At 39.4% G+C, this 17,448-nt stretch overlaps 2 protein-coding genes across 3 annotated transcripts in view; one reads left to right on the forward strand and one right to left on the reverse strand.

Annotated features, from left to right (window-relative positions):
- The first annotated feature begins 2,966 nt into the window (after positions 1–2,966).
- The window catches only part of HNRNPAB (heterogeneous nuclear ribonucleoprotein A/B), a 22,893-nt gene continuing 8,411 nt past the window's right edge, over positions 2,967–17,448 (forward strand). Inside the window, exons 1-6 of one of the 2 annotated variants that reach the window (XM_009891187.1) lie at positions 2,967–3,131; positions 3,216–3,374; positions 3,783–3,914; positions 5,841–5,949; positions 6,043–6,195; positions 6,274–6,358. In XM_009891187.1, the coding sequence (XP_009889489.1) occupies positions 2,967–3,131; positions 3,216–3,374; positions 3,783–3,914; positions 5,841–5,949; positions 6,043–6,195; positions 6,274–6,344 (789 nt within the window). In that variant the 3' untranslated portion in view covers positions 6,345–6,358. Of the gene's footprint in view, positions 3,132–3,215; positions 3,375–3,782; positions 3,915–5,840; positions 5,950–6,042; positions 6,196–6,273; positions 6,939–17,448 lie in introns of those variants that run through there. The other variant, XM_009891179.1, reaches the window with a different exon arrangement.
- PHYKPL (5-phosphohydroxy-L-lysine phospho-lyase) lies at positions 9,047–16,333 on the reverse strand. The gene is made up of 12 exons (XM_009891168.1): positions 16,147–16,333; positions 15,146–15,305; positions 14,453–14,527; positions 13,532–13,619; positions 13,323–13,439; positions 13,015–13,097; positions 12,489–12,714; positions 12,064–12,218; positions 11,464–11,553; positions 11,118–11,248; positions 10,644–10,700; positions 9,047–9,221 (listed from the first exon to the last, which is right to left on the reverse strand). The coding sequence occupies exons 1-11, from the start codon at positions 16,199–16,201 to the stop codon at positions 10,648–10,650; spliced, it is 1,233 nt and encodes a 410-aa protein (XP_009889470.1). The 5' UTR covers positions 16,202–16,333; the 3' UTR covers positions 9,047–9,221; positions 10,644–10,647.

Below are 17,448 nucleotides of genomic sequence, written 5' to 3' on the forward strand. Positions count from 1 at the left end.
GGCCCCGGTGCGGAGGGATCGGGCGGGCGGTGAGGCGGCGGGCCTGCAGCAGCAGCGGGTCCTTTGTTCTGGAGCTGCCTTTTGTTGGCGCCATGTGGTGGCGGGGGGAGGGGCGGGGAGCGGGTTTGTTGCCGTCTCACGCTGTAAAATGGAAGGGGATTTATACCTCGGCTCGCTTCGCATCCCGCTTTTTTTCCTCATCCTTTTCCTTTTCTAAGGAAAGGAGCGGATGGAGGGAGTTGTTTTCTGTCGGGACGGGGTGGGCTGGTTCAAACTTTGTGGAGATCGCTTTGACCGATCGCCACGGGCGTCGGTGTAAATGCGAGCGCGTTTTGTGTAACGCATCTTAAAAAAAAAAAAAAATCCTACCTTTGCAAGCCAGTCGAGGTAAGCTAAGTATTTTTGGAGGGAGTGAGGGAAAAACAGCATGATTGAGATGATGTGCCGTGTGTTTGAACCAGTAAGAGCGATTTTGGTGTACTACTTTCGCAGCATTGTCAGAAAACAGCTTATCTCGTATAAGTGCTTTCTGGAGGAGTCAGTGTGGTCTCGCTGTGTTTTGGTAGTGGCATCCTTGTGTACAAAAGAGTAATTTCTTTCCTATTGTAGTTAGTTTGTTGATGACTATATGTGCTTGACTTGAAAATTACCTGCCTGTTTCCCAAGCAGGTCTTTGGTAATCAAGCTACCCTGTGTTTTTAATTGGAACTCCCTTTGTTATCCCTGGGCTCTGAACCGGAGTCGGATACCTCAGGTTGAACAGAGAGCTGAAGCCATAGTAGCATAATAGATTTTTGGCTGTAAGGGAAGGACTAAGATTTGCACGAGTTTCCTATAACCTAGGGCCGGATGTACCTTTTGCAGTCAGTAGAAGGATTGAGAAGCAGGCCTTGTAGCTGTGTGTGTATTTTCTTCTACTTTTTTAGTATTCTGCCCTGAAAAGTGGGTGATACTCTTTCCCTTTCTCGCATAGGAGGTGACAAGTTTCAACCCCAAATTCATGTGAAATGAAACTTCTAAGAAAAACTGTTATTAAGAAGGATTGACCTATGTGAAAAATTCAGCACTGTGCTAAAACAAGAGCTGTCCAAGGCACAGTTCAGGATGCAGTATTTTGTTAAGAGCTGAAACGTGCTTGGATTTAGCTGCACTAATACACTTGGGAGGAAAAAAAGAGACTACAAGTTAAGAGTGGCCTCTGATGGCAAAGCCACATACTTAGAATTCGGTCTTAATTGCAAAAGTTTTACATTGTGGTGTTTAGGTATATGTAGGTATCAATCATTCCAATAACAAAACAAAGGACTGTAAATTACAAAGTGTGATATCTGCTGCTGTGGTAAGAGGTGAATTTAGTGTGTGGCAACATCTGTGTGTGCACCACAGCCCCAACCTGATGGCATAAAGCAGCTAAAGCTACCTCCAGACAGAATCCTGTCATCCCCTAACCATTGAATTTCTCTTGATCATTCTGTAAGTGCAAGTCAGTGATGACAGGGTATGCTATGGAAAACCACTGTCAGTCTGTACAGACTGTAGCAGTGATGTGTGGTCAGTAAACTGTTGTGATGAGAAGGAATCCATCAAGTTACCTTTCTTTCACCTGTTATTGAAAGGCTTAGTAAACTTCGTAAGGCCTTTTCTGTAAGGCTCTATTATAATGGCTGCAAGAAGCACGCAGCCTTTACTTGGACCCTATGTATCACGCTGCACTTCTCAGTTAAGAGTAGACAGCTTGATCTTCTGAAAAAATAAGGGTTTAGCCTACAAAGGATACGGTTTCATCCAGTTTAAGGAAGAAAAACATAGCACCTATACTTTCTCTTTCCTCATGTTGCCTTTTGAACATAAATGGACGCTAGTTTTAAAAAATCAAAGTTACACATAAACACCAAAAGCCAATTTTATTTAAACATAGTCTAGTTCCTAAAGTGCTGCTAGCTTCTAGTGCCAAATCTAGGTTGCCTCTAAACAGAATAATGACATCTTAAACTGCTTTAGTCTATAGTTAGATAAAAAGGCTTGAATGCTTTTAAAAGCTTAGTTTGTTACCTTGGAAACTCTGAAAATAGAAAATACAGCCATGTTATTAATGTTTTCATTTGAAGTGAGGCATTTGAAAAATGCCTTATTGACTGATCTAAGTTTTGTTTGTTAGCTTCACTTCTGTATTGTGCTTCACTGGTATTTAGCTCTTTGAGATGCTTCGGAGGATATTTTGTGTGGGAAGGTGGGCAGGGAACTCCTGTACTGTCCCTTCATGAAAGTAAAGACTAATAGTGGAGGATACTCCTGTAGTACTGATGAAGATAGAGCTAGATTCAGTAACTAAGGAGGAAGTGCACAACACAGTAGTTAAGGCAGGTCCAAAGTCCCTTCTGTTGTATGTGACTGTTCTTGGAGGTTGTGGATACCTCATTTAAATTTTGCATATTGTTCTTAGGACTAAAATTTTTACAGCCATTTATTTGTCCGAATCCTAAAAGGCCTCAAGTATTTTGCTTTTGATGCCTTATTCTATCCTGAGCGCTTTCAAAGCAGTAGGAATGATGCTAGGTTCTTTCCAAAAACTGAGTTGGCAGTACTTTATAATCAATACTGCTTTGTTGCAAATAACAGAATATTGTTGAAAGAATGTAAATTACTGGCAAGGAATATTTTAGATAATGTTAAAAAAACATAAGGCAAGGAATATTTTAGGCAATTTTCAGTGTTTCTCATTGTCTGTAATAAACTTCAGGGTGCATTGTGTCATTCCCTCAAAAGAGAGGCGAGAAACCTGCCTTGTGCATTCCCACAGTATCACTAGCTTTTCACAAGATGCAAAAGTGATAGACTTTTAACAGTTGATCTTGTTTCTGACAATGCTGCTGAGGTGTGTACCACTGTGAGCATCTTGCTGCATGTGCTTTTCTGATGTACTTCCTGGATCTAAATAGCTGTTGTCTCTTTGAAATTTCAGGAAGATGTTTGTTGGCGGCCTCAGTTGGGATACAAGCAAAAAAGATTTGAAAGATTACTTCACCAAATTTGGTGAGGTAACCGACTGTACGATAAAGATGGACCCTAACACAGGAAGATCCAGAGGCTTTGGATTTATTCTCTTCAAAGAACCTGGGAGTGTTGAAAAGGTGAATTTAAACTTCATATTTCTGTTTCTTAATTTCTAGGGAAAACTTTTTAGCTTGAGTTAATCCTATCAAACTATCTTTCAGGTTCTGGAACAGAAAGAACACAGGCTAGATGGACGACTAATTGACCCCAAGAAGGCCATGGCAATGAAAAAGGATCCAGTGAAGAAAATATTTGTTGGTGGACTAAACCCAGAAGCCACAGAAGAGAAAATCAGGGAATACTTTGGAGAATTTGGAGAGGTGTGTAATGTTCTCATAGTAAACACTGAAACAGTCGCTGTTTAGTTTACTAATAATTTGCAAGTTGCAAATTAAATTAACTTCAGATGTATCAAGTCTTCCATAACTGATACAGAGGTTTCCTGTCTTGAGAGCAAGGAAGGCACACACTGCACTAGATGCTTCCATTCCTACTTAAAAACCCTTGCCTCTAACTCATACCATTTTACCTAATGTTAAAATTGTTTTCAGGAGTTGTAAAATTGAAACCTCTGGTCTGAAAGCCAATGTTAGTAGAGAATATTGCAACTTTGGTGTTGCATAATATGCATCGTTAGGCAACTTACTGTCTGTTTTACTCTCCCAAATGTCATGCATTTAAGTGTTCTGCTAAAATACAAGTCTGAAAACAGTATTTCATGTCTTCAGATTGAAGCAATTGAACTTCCAATGGATCCAAAGACCAACAAAAGGAGGGGGTTTGTGTTCATCACTTTCAAGGAAGAGGATCCGGTGAAGAAGGTTCTGGAGAAGAAATTCCATAACGTCAGTGGAAGCAAGGTAGAAACTTTGACTTTTAAATTTTTGTCCAAGTTATTAAGTATAATGCCACTATATCTACAATCTGAAAAGGATTTTGGAGACCTCTGATTTCAAGGTACCCAAATTAAGGACAGCTTGCAGTTTACCAGAGTGTTTTGTTTTGGTTTGTGGTTTTTTTCCTGTAAGTTCAGTCGCAGAGGCTACTGAGGTTCTTTGCCAATACTTTTGTGGCTTTAACACTTGCTATGTTCTAAGGACTTTTCTATGTAAAGTATCTAATTGCTTTCATTAAATAGTGGAAGGTGTCCCTGCCTATGGCAGGGGGGTCGGAACTTGATCTTTAAGGTCTCTTCCAACCTAAACTATTCTTTGATTCTATGAAAACACATATGGAAAAATCTCCCTTATTTATGTATCAGTCTATCAATAGAAGCCATTTCAACAGATACATACCTGTTTTCAGCATAGAGCACTTACATAAATTCAGGCTTACAGCCACTAACTCTGTAAGCAGCTGGCTGAAACTGGCTCTGTCTGACATGGGGACAGCTTCTGGTGTCTTCTCTCAGAAGCCCCCCCTCTGCAGCTCTCCCTGCTACCAAAACCTTGTCATGTAAACCCAATACAAGGATGCAGAGAGTAAATGTTTGCTTATGGCAACTTGTACCTGGTCAGCTGATTATGTGAACTACTGTAAAAGTGGTATGTGGTGTTCTGAACAGCTGACAGTGCTCATCTGTGGGAATAGTTAATAGAGGCTCATGTGTTAAGCTAATGAGAAGAGGACTGGAGGCAAATGATGTATGATGGCTGGAGGTGTTCCTCTTCCCTTGCTCCATGGCCAGCGCTGACCATATGCTAACTTCAAAGCCCTATTAGATCTGGTCATGCTGTGTGGCACAGTGACTTAGATTGCACTTAGTTTACGACTGGTCTTGACAGCACAGAATAAATTTTGACAAACCTAATGCACTGGTGATTGTCAGGACACAGTAGTTAGCAGAAAAGTTTGTTTTCAGGAGAGATGAATGCTTATGTGCAAAGAGAGCTGAGAAATCCTATCTGTGTATCGTGACTATGGCTTGTTCTCGTGTCATAGTGATAATAAAAAGTGCAAGTTATTACCTTAAAGCTCCTGTGTGAAGAATTCCAAGCCAGGCTTGCTCAGGTGCTGCTATCACAGGGAGTTGTTCTTTCACAGCAGCAGTAGCTTTCATCTTGGACTGTGCAAGGATTCAGGAACTAGGAAACTGGCTGACAGCTTGAACTGCAGCTTGGGAACCTGTCTTGGAAATGTCAATTCTGGTTGTTTTTAGCTGTTCTTAGTATTTGATAAGTGATGGTTTCAAGTGTTGCTAAGTGTACTTTACAGTCCAATGCAGATGCTCAGGGTATAGGCTGTACAAAGGCTGCCAGGAAAACTCGTTCTGGTGCATTTCTCAGAGCCTTGTTCATTCAGTGCAGCTCAGGTGAAGTGGTCCAATAGCAACAGCCTGGTCTTAGAGGTTGTGCCAGGACAGAGGGCAGCCTTGTGGCTCCTACAGGAGCAGTGGCTATGCTGAGGTGGCCTCAGCACTTCTTCCATGGGGGAGTTGTTAGTAGAGAATAGGCGGTATTAAAATACTGTGAAAGCATTGGCCTGCTTTGTATGGCCCGTAATGACTAACCTTTCTCTTCCATGGGGAAGCTGGTGGTAGGGAATAGGCAGTATAAAATACTCTGAAAGCAGTGGCCTGCTTTGAAGGACCAACAGTGACTTACCTTTGCCCAGGCGGCACAACAAATCAGATGTTTATGGATATGCATTAGTCCTGGTCACATGATGGAGCACAGCATGTATACTTCCTTTGCCTCTAGAGCAACCTCTGGCATTCTAGGTGGTTAGGTTGCATGCTGCTGCTATAAGACAGTATACACACTCTTCCTTGTTTTTTTTATTTTCAGTGCGAGATTAAGGTAGCACAGCCAAAAGAAGTATACCAGCAGCAACAGTTCAGTAGTGGTGGAGGAAGAGGTAGCTATGGAGGAAGAGGCAGAGGTGGAAGAGGTGGCGGTAAGTACCACACGCACTACTTTAGTATGGACACATTCTAAATAAGTTGTGTGTACTAAAATGGGATTTTGTGGATGGTTTTCCCTTCTATAGCTCAAAGTCAAAATTGGAATCAAGGTTATGGCAATTACTGGAACCAGGGTTATGGGAATCAAGGATACGGCTATCAGCAAGGTTATGGTGGCTATGGAGGCTATGATTATTCAGGATATGGGTATTATGGATATGGACCAGGCTATGATTACAGTAAGTAAAGAGAACTGTATTGGGTATAAGCAAGCGTAACTAATTAGCAGTTTAATGCATTTGTTCTCTTGTTCATAGGTCAAGGCAGTGCAAATTATGGGAAGACACCAAGACGTGGTGGTCATCAGAATAACTACAAGCCATATTGATCAAACTTATTCAGGTATGCAGTGGCATGGTCTCTTTTGGAAAATGACTGCATAGGTTTTGTATACAATGCTGTAGATGGATATTTCAGTTCTGTACCAAATTTAACTTTACAATAAATTTCTATGGCCTGTTAAATGTGCATCTTACTTGGAAGAGCTCCCTGGAAATGTTTTACATGTTTAATACTTACAGATAACTAGTTGTCTAGACAGTGTGGTGTGTAAATTTTAGCCTTGCTGAAGATATTAATTAATGATTTTATTAATAGGTTAAACTGAAACTGATTTTGAGGGTCTGCTTAAAGCTGCAGCTCTGCATCTAGGGACTGCCTCTTGGAGTTAACTATGGACTCTGCATTTCTCCAGTTGTACAGAATGAGATGCATCTTAGGGAACCAGTGTCACTTTCCACCTTTTTATTTTGTATTGTTTTTGTGTCATACATTTCCTGTAATGGAAGTGTTAATTTTACTGTACTTTTTGGTACCTTTTTGGAATCTAATGTATTGTAAGGTATTTTACATGTGTTCTGATTCACCATGACATGGATATTGAAGCTATCCTAGCTTTTGAAATAAAAAAGGCGTAATCTAGTGTCTTGTGCCATTCTTCAGCTTATGTATTAGTAAAACGCCAGTATACTGTTCCCAGAAAGTAGTTCATGGCAGTACCTTGATAGGTGAAGAGTTGTGCTTAAATGATTTTAATCTTTGAACTAGAAGGTTGTATTAGTAGTTGTGCTCATTGCAGTTAAGTGGTGGCTAAAAACCACAGTCACTTCTGCCTGGAGGATATGGAAGAGAACTTGGGCAGAAACCCCGGCTGTTGTGGAGGCTGTGCTGGTGGCTCATGTTGTAGACAAGCACAGAGGCTCAGCATAATGACTCTATTAGTGTCTGCATTGTAGGGCTCTGCTAGGAGAAGCCAGAGGCATAGGTTTCAGGTAGGGCTTGGGAATCTAGACAGCATGGCAGGAGAAAGCTAGAAGGTGTGCAGAAAGCTAGCTGCACTTCCCTCGTGTTTCACTGTCTTGAGTCTGAGACTTTACAAGTTCTTGAAAGACAGGTTAGACAGACATTACATTACCAATGCAGAGTCTGAGTGTTTTTATCAGCCTTTATGTGTATCAAAAAAGGCTAAAGAAATTCCACTAAAGTTGTGAGTCGGGGGGGGGAAAAAGCTGCCTCTAAAGAGTCATCTCTTTCTCTAGAGATCAGTGACCAGCTAGAAATATGCTCTCCTTTTTTTGACTTTTTTACCATTGTTTTGAGGCAATACCTACCATGTGATTTGCCTGTCTTGCTGTAGAATAGTCCCAATCTCAGATTTACAAATAAATAGCAAGTGTTGCTGCACAAAAGTAAACTTCTAATCTTGGTTGCAGTAATCAATTTTGATTTTCACTTTCCTTTTAAAGTTAAACCCCAACAATTTTTTTTTTTCTTGTAATGAATTCTATTTGAACAAATGGGAACCAGAAGTGGAATCAAACCAAGTAACTAAAGCAAGACATAAACAGATGTTACTAGTGACCTTTTCCCTTTTTTTAACAAGGGATGCAGCTATTCCTGCAGGGGACTGTAATATGCTGCTCCCTGCTGGCTGTACTTAAAAAGAAAAACTTGAAGTTAGAAGTCTGTAAGACTTTTCTGGGGTTAAATGGAAATCTTGAATAAAAAGTTGAATCAGATTTTAAATCTGATAGGTTTTAAATCTCCAGTCTTTACAGCTGGAGTATGTAACCTAATGCCCAATTTACTTGCAAATAAAAAAAAAATGCAGACCACTGAAACAAATGAGTACAGTATTTAAAGGTATTACTGTCTCAAGATTTAAAATGGAAATGGCTTTACTCTATTGCATACTGTTACTTGTTTTCTTATGAAATAAGGGGTAGCAGAATATTTTTCTAGCAAACAAGTTTGCTTTCCAACAGGGAATTTGCATAGTATCAGGACCATACCGCTGCAGTACTTCTGGCTAGTGTATTGTTTGTTAGCTGGCTGTTACGTTGAAGTTTTTTGGAAGCAGGTTCTCAGGTAATGCTTCCTTGACAAGGTGATGTGGCCTTAAGTAGAAATTGAGGACACTGGTACTTAAATGCAGAGCTAGCTTTCCCTTTCTTTGCATGAAAAGTTTGTGATACAAAGAATGTGTAATTGACTAGTTGAAAGCAAGGGCTTGGTACACAAGGTTGTTGCTTATGGCTGTAATGTACTCTGAATTTACTAATCTACTTGGATATTTCTTGAGGACAGAGTATTTTGTAAGAACTGGTTTGGAAGCCATGGCCCTCAGCTGTCTGTTCCTCATGCATTTGATGTTATGAATTTGGGACTGAAGTTTTTGACTTTATCTGGTCACTGAGACTGTTTGTTGAATATAGGGCTACCAGGGACCTTGTTACGAAACTGGATACTGAAACTGGTCAGAGGAGCCTGGGAAGAACTGGGTGTACTGGCAGCTAGAATGGCATTTGCATAGGTAGAAGCAGATATTTAAAAAAAAAAAAACCAACAAAACCACAAAACAAAAAACCAAACCCATTGGCTCATCTTATGTTTCAAAAAGTCATAATCTGAAAGAGCACGAATTTAGAAAATGTAGTTTGTAAGTAGCTGCTAGAAATATATTCCTTTATAATCAAGTTTAGATATGCTGTTTTAAATAAAAGCCAATTCCACACTTCTGCCAGAGTTAAAACAAGCTCTTGTAAAATTTATTTCTTCTAAAGCATTTACTAATAACAAGGTAACTGAAAATAACAAAATCAAAGGTAACTTATCTGGTCTAAGACATGCTAGGATGAAGACTAAATGTGCATCATTATAGTAGAATAATGTTTCTTAGTAGTAGATCTTGAACATTGTTTGAAACCTATGGAAAGAAAATAATGTTACTTTTTTTGTAAAACCATCATTAAAAGGAATCTACTTCATTGCCTCATTTTTGCTTACATTATATGTAAGTGTCATACTAGTACTGTACTTAGTAAGAGGCTTTTTGCATTCTTGGTTTCCTGTAGAAAATAAAGGCATTTTTCTTGCTTAGTTTAGATTGCAGACAAGCACATTAAGTCATTAGGCCTCTAAGTTAAACTGGCACTGTTGAGTAATCTTTCTGTTCTCGAGAATAAGTAGTACAAACAGCTGTATGTCTTTCCATTAACTTGCTAAATAAAATATTAACACATTTTTCTTGTGCCTGCTATACTAATATTGCACTGAACTAGAAGCATGTTTCTCCTTAGCTCAGGGTCATAGCACTGTGAATGTAGTATGGTGGCTGAGGCCACCAATGACTACATTGATTACAATGATTACATTAGGTATGTTCCTATCCACATACCTAGAGGTTTACTGGGCACCTGGTTAAAAACCAGTTGGTTGTCTTTTAGTCAGAGTAGGCTGAAGAAATACTAACTGTACCAAAGGGTGTTGTTATCAAGGTGTTAACTGTACGCTGTGCTTGTGAGCGTGTGGCAAAATCAGCTGCAGCTAGATGTTCTCTGTAAGCAAGCCATAGACGGACCTCAACAGATAGAGTAAGATTTGCAAGGCTTGGAAAAAGTTAAGAGGACTCCATCTTAGTAATGCCCATAAACTTGTGAGTAAATTGATGTTTAAGCATGAGATAACAGCCATGAACCTGAAATGATCCTATGAAGTAGTCAAAAATGCTCAAGAGAACATTCGACTCTACTTAACAGAAGACAATACTATTTCAAACAGGACCTATCGTAGTAAAAGTACTGTTTATAGCTCTTCATAAAGCTGTTAGTGTAAGTGGAGGTTCCCAAATTGTGGCATGCAGAATGTACAGTGCTTCTGCCCTTAAGGGGCAGTTAAGGGGAGACTTGCTAAGCAATAGTTAGGCAACTGCAACAACTTCTGTTTGAAGACTTAAGTCACTGAGCAGCTAGCATAAAAGCTATGTTTTTGTCTTGATGCGCATGTCATTTGCATGCCAAGGGTTAAACCCTGTCACTCTTAAAGCTTCCCAGACAAGCACAGCATGTTCTAGTGGTAGGCATTTCTGGGACATATTAGACCCAGCTTGCAAACAAATGAATCCATACAGTGATCCCAGAAGCGTCAGATTCTGATAGAAGGTAGCTGTGAATGCCAGACGTACACAAGTCCGATCCATGCATCTAGATTGCCAGAAATTCCTGCAAATTAATTTCAAGTAAGATCTCTGAGGAAATCTGGTTCTGCTCTACTAGCAGTGACAATGCTTGTGGAGTTATGTTTAGGAACCTTGGCTTCTAAATAGTAAAGGGTGAATATAAATAAATACCTGCTCAGGTGGAACAAGTGGATCTTTTCTCTTGGTTCAGACATTCTTTTTCCATATCTGGAAAGAGAAAAATAGCAATTTAGAAAATTCATGACCTTGAGACAAGTTTTTGGACTAACTTGGTAAATAAGGAGTGTGCAGAAGTTGTGTAAAAAGATAAAGTGGTAAATATAAACAGATTATGGCTGTCAAGAATGAAATTTGGACAGGTTTTACCAGTCCCCATTGTTCAGATAAATAAACAACCTCTGCAAAAGCAAAGCTATTTTAAAAGGCATATGCATCTGTAGAGTAAATAGTTTTGTTTGCGAATTAAAACCAGAATAATTTAGAAGGGAAGGCTAAACTGCTGTTAAGACTAAGACTAGATTTCCTATGTGCTCAGCATCAACCATCCTGGCTCTATCATGCTCAGCATTGACTTCAGGGCAGTCCAACAGCAACCCTCTGTAAAGCAGTTTTGATCTGTACTACCTGTTAGTACTTTGTCAATTGTGTCCACAACAAATCTTGCATCTTCCATACTGAAGCACATTGGGGGCTTGAATTTAAGCACGTTTCTTCCTGGCCCGTCTGTACTCAGTAGAATATATTCTTCTTTAAGTCTGAAAAGAGCAGTAACAAAAAATTATGTTTACCTTTACGTCTAGTTCAGAAAAACTTACAAGCATCAGCATGCAGGCTGTCCAGACAATGCCTTTTTGCAGTGACTGGTTTCTTTTCCTGCCAGTTGGCTATATTTTAACAACTATTGAGTGGCAAGGTTACTTTGTAATTGTGTGCTTGCCTTGCACATGGAGGACCTATGTGGTTCTCCTACCTTGTTATTAGATACTCCGCCTCTGCTGTGGCTGGGGTCCTTTCTGCTTGATCCTTGATTAAGTCCACTCCAATGAATAAGCCAGCACCCCTTTAAAAGAAATAAAAATAGTCAATCTTTCAGAAGAAGGAACTGCAGCTGAACTAAAAAAATTGAAAAAGGTTTTAGTGACACCAAACCTTCACTGTATCAGAGTTACTGATGTTTGTTGGCTAGTAATGGAACAGGTATTGGCGTTCTGAAGAAATGTAGTAATACAGTACAGACTTTTATCTGCTCAGAATGGCAGCACAGGACATGATGTTACGCATATTTTCCATCCAGCTCATTAGTTCTGTTCTTTGTGCACTTGAAGTAAAAGTTCAAATAGGAAAGTGAATTCCTTTAGCAACTAATAAAGCAGCACTGGTCTAGAGTGGTAAAGTATATCAGACTTTTGATAAGCTCAAGTTTGTTTTAATCTAATGTACAGCAGGCTGTTAATTTTTGCTGAAAACACAGATTTGATGAATTTCTTAAAACCACAGCAGTTAGATTGAGGTTTTTATGACTGACTGAACCAAACAAAAAGCAGCTGAAAATGTAAATAAAGCATCAAACCTGACATCGCCAATGATGGGATGCTTGATTTTCTGCTCATTGAGTAACTTCATCAGGAAGTTTCCTACTTCTGTGGCATGAGCCTGAAGGTGTTCCTTCTCAATCACATCTAACACAGCTAATCCAATCGCACATGAAACAGGGTTTCCTCCAAACTGAGTTCAGGAAAGGAACATGCATAGCCATGGAAAGGGAAGAAAGATGCAATCTTGTCACTGAACGTGTAGACTCAGTGATATAATAAGCATACTGGCATTTATATCAGATGGAGCCAGTAAATAGGAAGTTACGTACTAGAAAGACACAAATAATATATACAGTAACTGTGTGGGTGATAAAGAGTAATTAAAAATGCATGTTTATCTAATTTTAATAATGCTTAGACTCCTGTAGAAAAGGAGAGTCTGGGGCAGCTTTTTACTTACTGTATTAAAATACTCTACTCCTGTGGCTGCAAATGCTTCTGCAATTTCTTTTGTTGTTGCTACGCAGGCGAGAGGGTGCCCATTTCCTATGGGTTTCCCCATAGTGACAATGTCAGGTATAAAATCTTCTCCCTGAAGCTGGAATGCCCAAAAGTGCTTGCCAACCCTGCCAAAGCCAACTTGAATTTCATCAGCAATAAATATACCTCCTGCCTTGTGCACGTGCCTGTAACGTAACAGATTTTATTGTCTCTTAAGAGGAAACAGAACATAATATTTACTAATTAAGAACATGCAGAAAGCACTACTTAGCCAAACTTAAAGAAACAAACTTGTACAGGCTGATATTCTATATCACATGTTTAAAAATAGGTCTTTGCCATACAAAGTTTACATTCTAACATGAAGGCATAAGCCACTTCCCGCCTATCAAGCTATATGCTACAGCAGGCAGAGGAATTCTCTGTCATCTATATTTAGCAAGTATGTTAAATTCAAAAAGTTGAAATAATGAATGACCACTTACTCTGCAACCTTCTGAAAATAGCCTGCTGGTGGAATTATTTGACCACCCACGCTTGGCAGAGATTCAGCAAAAAATGCAGCAATCTGAAACATACGTAGCATGTAATGTTTTGAACCCAATACAGAACAGTTGTGGAAATTGTGTTAACAATTAGCAAGCTCTTTGTCATTAGATGGTTCTTGCATGATTATGTAATCTTCGCTTTTTGCCAAGTCCATACTATTTAGCTCAGGAATCCTGAGTGGCATTGATAGTCAACAATGCTCATTTCTAAGGCAATACAAATGGGTAAAGAAATCACTTTTCACCTTTCTGCCTCTCTTATGCGCTTGCTCAATAATATTTTTCACTTCATTAGCATAGGCTGTTACTGAATCTTCATGGTCTTCTCTATAAAGTCCTCTGTACGTGTCTGGAACAGGAGCCTATGCAAAGGAACAATATCCTGTATTCAGTATATCATAAATAAGACCATTAAATTTACGAGTAGTTAATAGTTACAGGGTGAAGTACATACCACGTGGACCCATTCCTTTTGTCCTTCTAGATTTCTGAATTTATATGGGCTTATGTCAATCAAGGATGTCAGATGTCCGTGGTAAGCACTTAAAAACAATTAGCAGAACTAAACAGTAATTTCCTCAATATCAAAGAGTTCTTTAGGATTAGCATTACTGATGGCTAAAGAGTAGCTAGGCTCTGTCACCTGGTGGGAATACAGTCATTTAAGCTGAGAACAAACTGCAGTTTCTATGAATCAGCTTAGTAGTATTTGGAATTATTTTTTTTTTTGCACATCTTCACTCTAAGGGATGCAGAGGGACAGTGCTCCTTGTCACTGGTTTACCAGTGGTGACTAGAATCACAGCAGTGTAAGCCACGAGCAGTACAACTGGAAGGGACATGTCTGGCCTACTTCTGAATAACCTCCAATGATGGAGCTTGCAGTTTCTCTGGGCATCCCATTCTAATTTTTTACTGTCTTTCATGGTAGAAGTTTTTCCCTGTGTCTCATCAGAATTCCTCGGGTTTTAACTTATGTCTGTTGTCTCTTTTCCTGTCACCATACATTTTCAGGCCTGGCTCCATCTTTTCTGCTCTTTCCCATTAGATAGTTGTAGTAAGATCTCCCTCTCGTCATCTCTTACAGCAGACAAAATCCAATTTTCTTAACCTCTCAAACCTCTGGCTCCCAACTCATTGTGGCAGGCCACTGCTGGCCTCCTTCCAGTATCTTAACGTCTGTCATATGCTGGAGAGCCCAACCTGAACACAGTTCTCTGGGCTGGTGTCACAAGTACCGAACAGTGGGAAAAATTACTTCCCTCAACCCTCTGGTTACAGCCTTCCTGTTACAATGGGTTTTCAGAAATGATCCGACCACAGACCAAAACTGAGCCTTGTACCCCACAGTAGATAAAACTGCCAATATACTTACTGGTCTAAAACTATAACGTCTTCGTGTTTTGTATACTGTCGTGCCAGTCTTAGGGCAAGATCGTTAGCTTCGGATCTACAATTGAAAAATTTGATAAGTGTTTCATTGTGGATGTCGTGAATTTTGACAATGCAATTTGTGTCTGCAGAAAACAGACTTGATGCACTGTACCGGCAGATCCCTTAGTAATCAGCAGACATTAGGTAGGACTGTTCAGCAGAACAGGATCCCTCTTAAAAAGCTGGAGTACAGAAACTACTTTTAAAGCAGTTCCTTTTTTCCTTTTTTTTTTTTTTTTTTAAAAGCTGTAGTTTGCCTGGGAATGCACCCCCAATAGATGTTGTTCATGTATTTTAATGATAGAAGTAATCCCAAGTTCAGAAGACAAGTCATAGAAGCTAATACAGTAAAAATTTATGTAGTGTTTTGTAGTCCAAGGCCTTATAAACAGAATTAAATCCCTTAAATAAAGCACTAGTTTAGCTTCCCGATAGTTTGCTAAACGTAAACTTCAGAGTCAGAGAAGTTCTAAAACAGACCACAATTTCTTCAAAACCTCCACACCATTTTTTTTGGCAATATATAGTCATCCACACCAGATCACGCCCAAACCCCGACAGATGCTGCTAAGAAAGTATGATCCTGGGCTGTAACTAGTGAAAAACAGTATCGATTATAATACACCCAACTTACCCAGAATTCAAAAAATAAAAGATGCCTAACTTCTCAGGTAGCGTTTTTGAAAGTCTCTCTGCATAATCGACCAAGTTGTCATGAAGATAACGAGAATTTGTATTTAACAACTGATTTTGTTCATGGGCTGCTTTTACTATATCAGGGTGACAATGTCCAACTGCAAGAGAGTGTGGAGAGTGGTTTGAGAGTTCTTCTGTTATTACACGTGGTGTTCATTCACATACAAACTTAAAGCTTATATTTCTCTAATAGTACAGAGCTATTACCACCGATGATTGTATTTCATCAGTGGGGCAGTAACGATAATGTCAGCAGAAGACAATGTCAGTGCACCTTGCAAGCGTTTTCTAAAAACTTATCTTTTTCCCCTCTCAAAAAGCTTGAAGTTGCCTGCTACTGTACTTTAAAGTCTGTAGTTAATACTGGAAATGGATATGCTAAAGCAAATAGTGTCTAATTTGATATTTGGATTTGACATTTAAATAATTTAGAGATTTGGGAATGTGCTGGTAAGCGTTACCATCAAAGAATTATTAGCACTGCTAGGTGTTGGTGACAGCACTGACCAGTTACGAGAGATTTCAAATATTGTAAGAAAGCAGCAGCTACTTCATTGTACACAAATAAGGCACCACACTGAGCAGTGGTCCTCCCGCTGTACCCTTAGCAGTAATGTACAAACACAACAAGCTGTCAAGCTGTTTGTTACCTTTACAGTTAGGTGCTTTACTTGAGTTTTTATGGGAAAAAATACTGTAAAAAATACTGTAAATTTTAGATAAGTATGTTTCTAGGAAGACAGAACAGGAAACATCTGCAAAGCACATTCATGCACACAGAAATCCAAACGTGAACTGTAATTTCCCAAACTATGGGCTTGAGGTTTCTTCCACTTTTCCAGTTGAACAACCCCTCCTCCTAACAGTGGTAAAAAGTACTGATTGTTCCTTGTTCTGCTTAGGAAAACATGCTATTGAATAACATGACTTTTAACTTACCGTGAGCAACGTTATTTATGCAGTCAAGGTATTGTCTTCCTTTCTCATCATACATATACTGGCCTTTTGCCTTTACAATCTTCACCGGATCATGAGAAAAAAACAGCTTGCAAGAAGAGCTATGGCAAGCATCAGAAAGCAAAATAAATCTTAGTGAATTCTAGAAGTCACATAGTTTATTTTGCTGATAATATTTTCAGTTAATCAAGAGAATAACATCTCCCCAGTTTGCCAGCACATGCCAACATCCTATTTCAGGCCCCTAAACCAGAGCCTGGGATGGGGAAGAGAACTCGTGCTCTAACCCCACAGCTAGGACTTACCTCTATAGTTTCATCCAATCTTAACTGCAGTTTCTCACTGTCTGCGCTCTCTACCCTTTGCGTTCTTGAAACCCTCTTTTGTGCCCTTCTCTTATCTTGTAGTTATTTTTATTATATTATTGCTATTCTTGTTAAGATCTCGATTTTCCAGGTAGCACGGTGCGGGTGGCTGTTGGTATAGCGCTTCCCTAACCTCAGCTGAAACCTTGTGTGATTTTATAAGTCTGAGTTTACCGCGGTGCGTTTGTTTCGTTCTACTGTTGAAATAAATTGCCAAACAAGTAAAATTGAAACATATGTCTGCCTAAGTAGAAGTTGCAGAGATTTGACTCTGAAGGGCAGTGCCAAACTTTCATGCTTAATTTTGTAAGATTGCTTATACAAAAATAAAATAATTTGACCGTAAATACAAAATCATTGTCAAACGAACAACAAAAGACGATGATAAATGAGAAACTGCCTCACTACCCCTCCCCTACAGGAATCCTGTACTTTCTGTGTGAGCTGGCAGTGGAATAGTAGAACGGTCGGGTTTTTTCTGAGCTTATCCTGACTGCTCAGCGCTTGCAGAGCTTTGTTCCCAGTGACAGAGCAAATCACTTACAAAAAGATTAAATACACCAAATGGTATTCTTCAGATTCATGTAATGGCACAATTCCAATTCTAGCAATTACTTTCAGCCCAACTTCCGGGTTCATAAAATATTTACAGATTAAAGTGGCCTTGATTTTGAATATATAAGGTACTACATGAAAGCATTCCCGCAATTAAATACATATAGAGAGTTCCACCGCTGTTCCTGGTAGCGGTCTACACAATTAAGAATTTTTTAGGTCAGTTGAAGCAACGAGAAGTTCGGGACCGAGTCTGGTACTGATTCTATCAAACTGGGCAGACATATGTTGTTAATTCTGTCAGGTTTTGGGTGTCGTAACGAGTTTTCTGTCCGACAGGCGATACCCGCGGTCGGCCAGAACC

Source organism: Charadrius vociferus, unplaced genomic scaffold, assembly GCF_000708025.1.
Source record: "Charadrius vociferus isolate BGI_N301 unplaced genomic scaffold, ASM70802v2 scaffold370, whole genome shotgun sequence".
Classification (NCBI taxonomy): Eukaryota; Metazoa; Chordata; class Aves; order Charadriiformes; family Charadriidae; genus Charadrius; species Charadrius vociferus.

Excerpts from the sequence above, each read along its gene's own strand:
- PHYKPL (XM_009891168.1), bottom strand. The coding sequence starts at position 16,201 with ATGTATGATGAGAAAGGAAGACAATACCTTGACTGCATAAATAACGTT. Across the intron at positions 14,528-15,145 it reads TTTTATTTTTTGAATTCTGG|ATCCGAAGCTAACGATCTTG; the intron begins GTAAGTTGGGTG and ends TTTCAATTGTAG. Across the intron at positions 11,249-11,463 it reads GCGGAGTATCTAATAACAAG|ACTTAAAGAAGAATATATTC; the intron begins GTAGGAGAACCA and ends TGCTCTTTTCAG.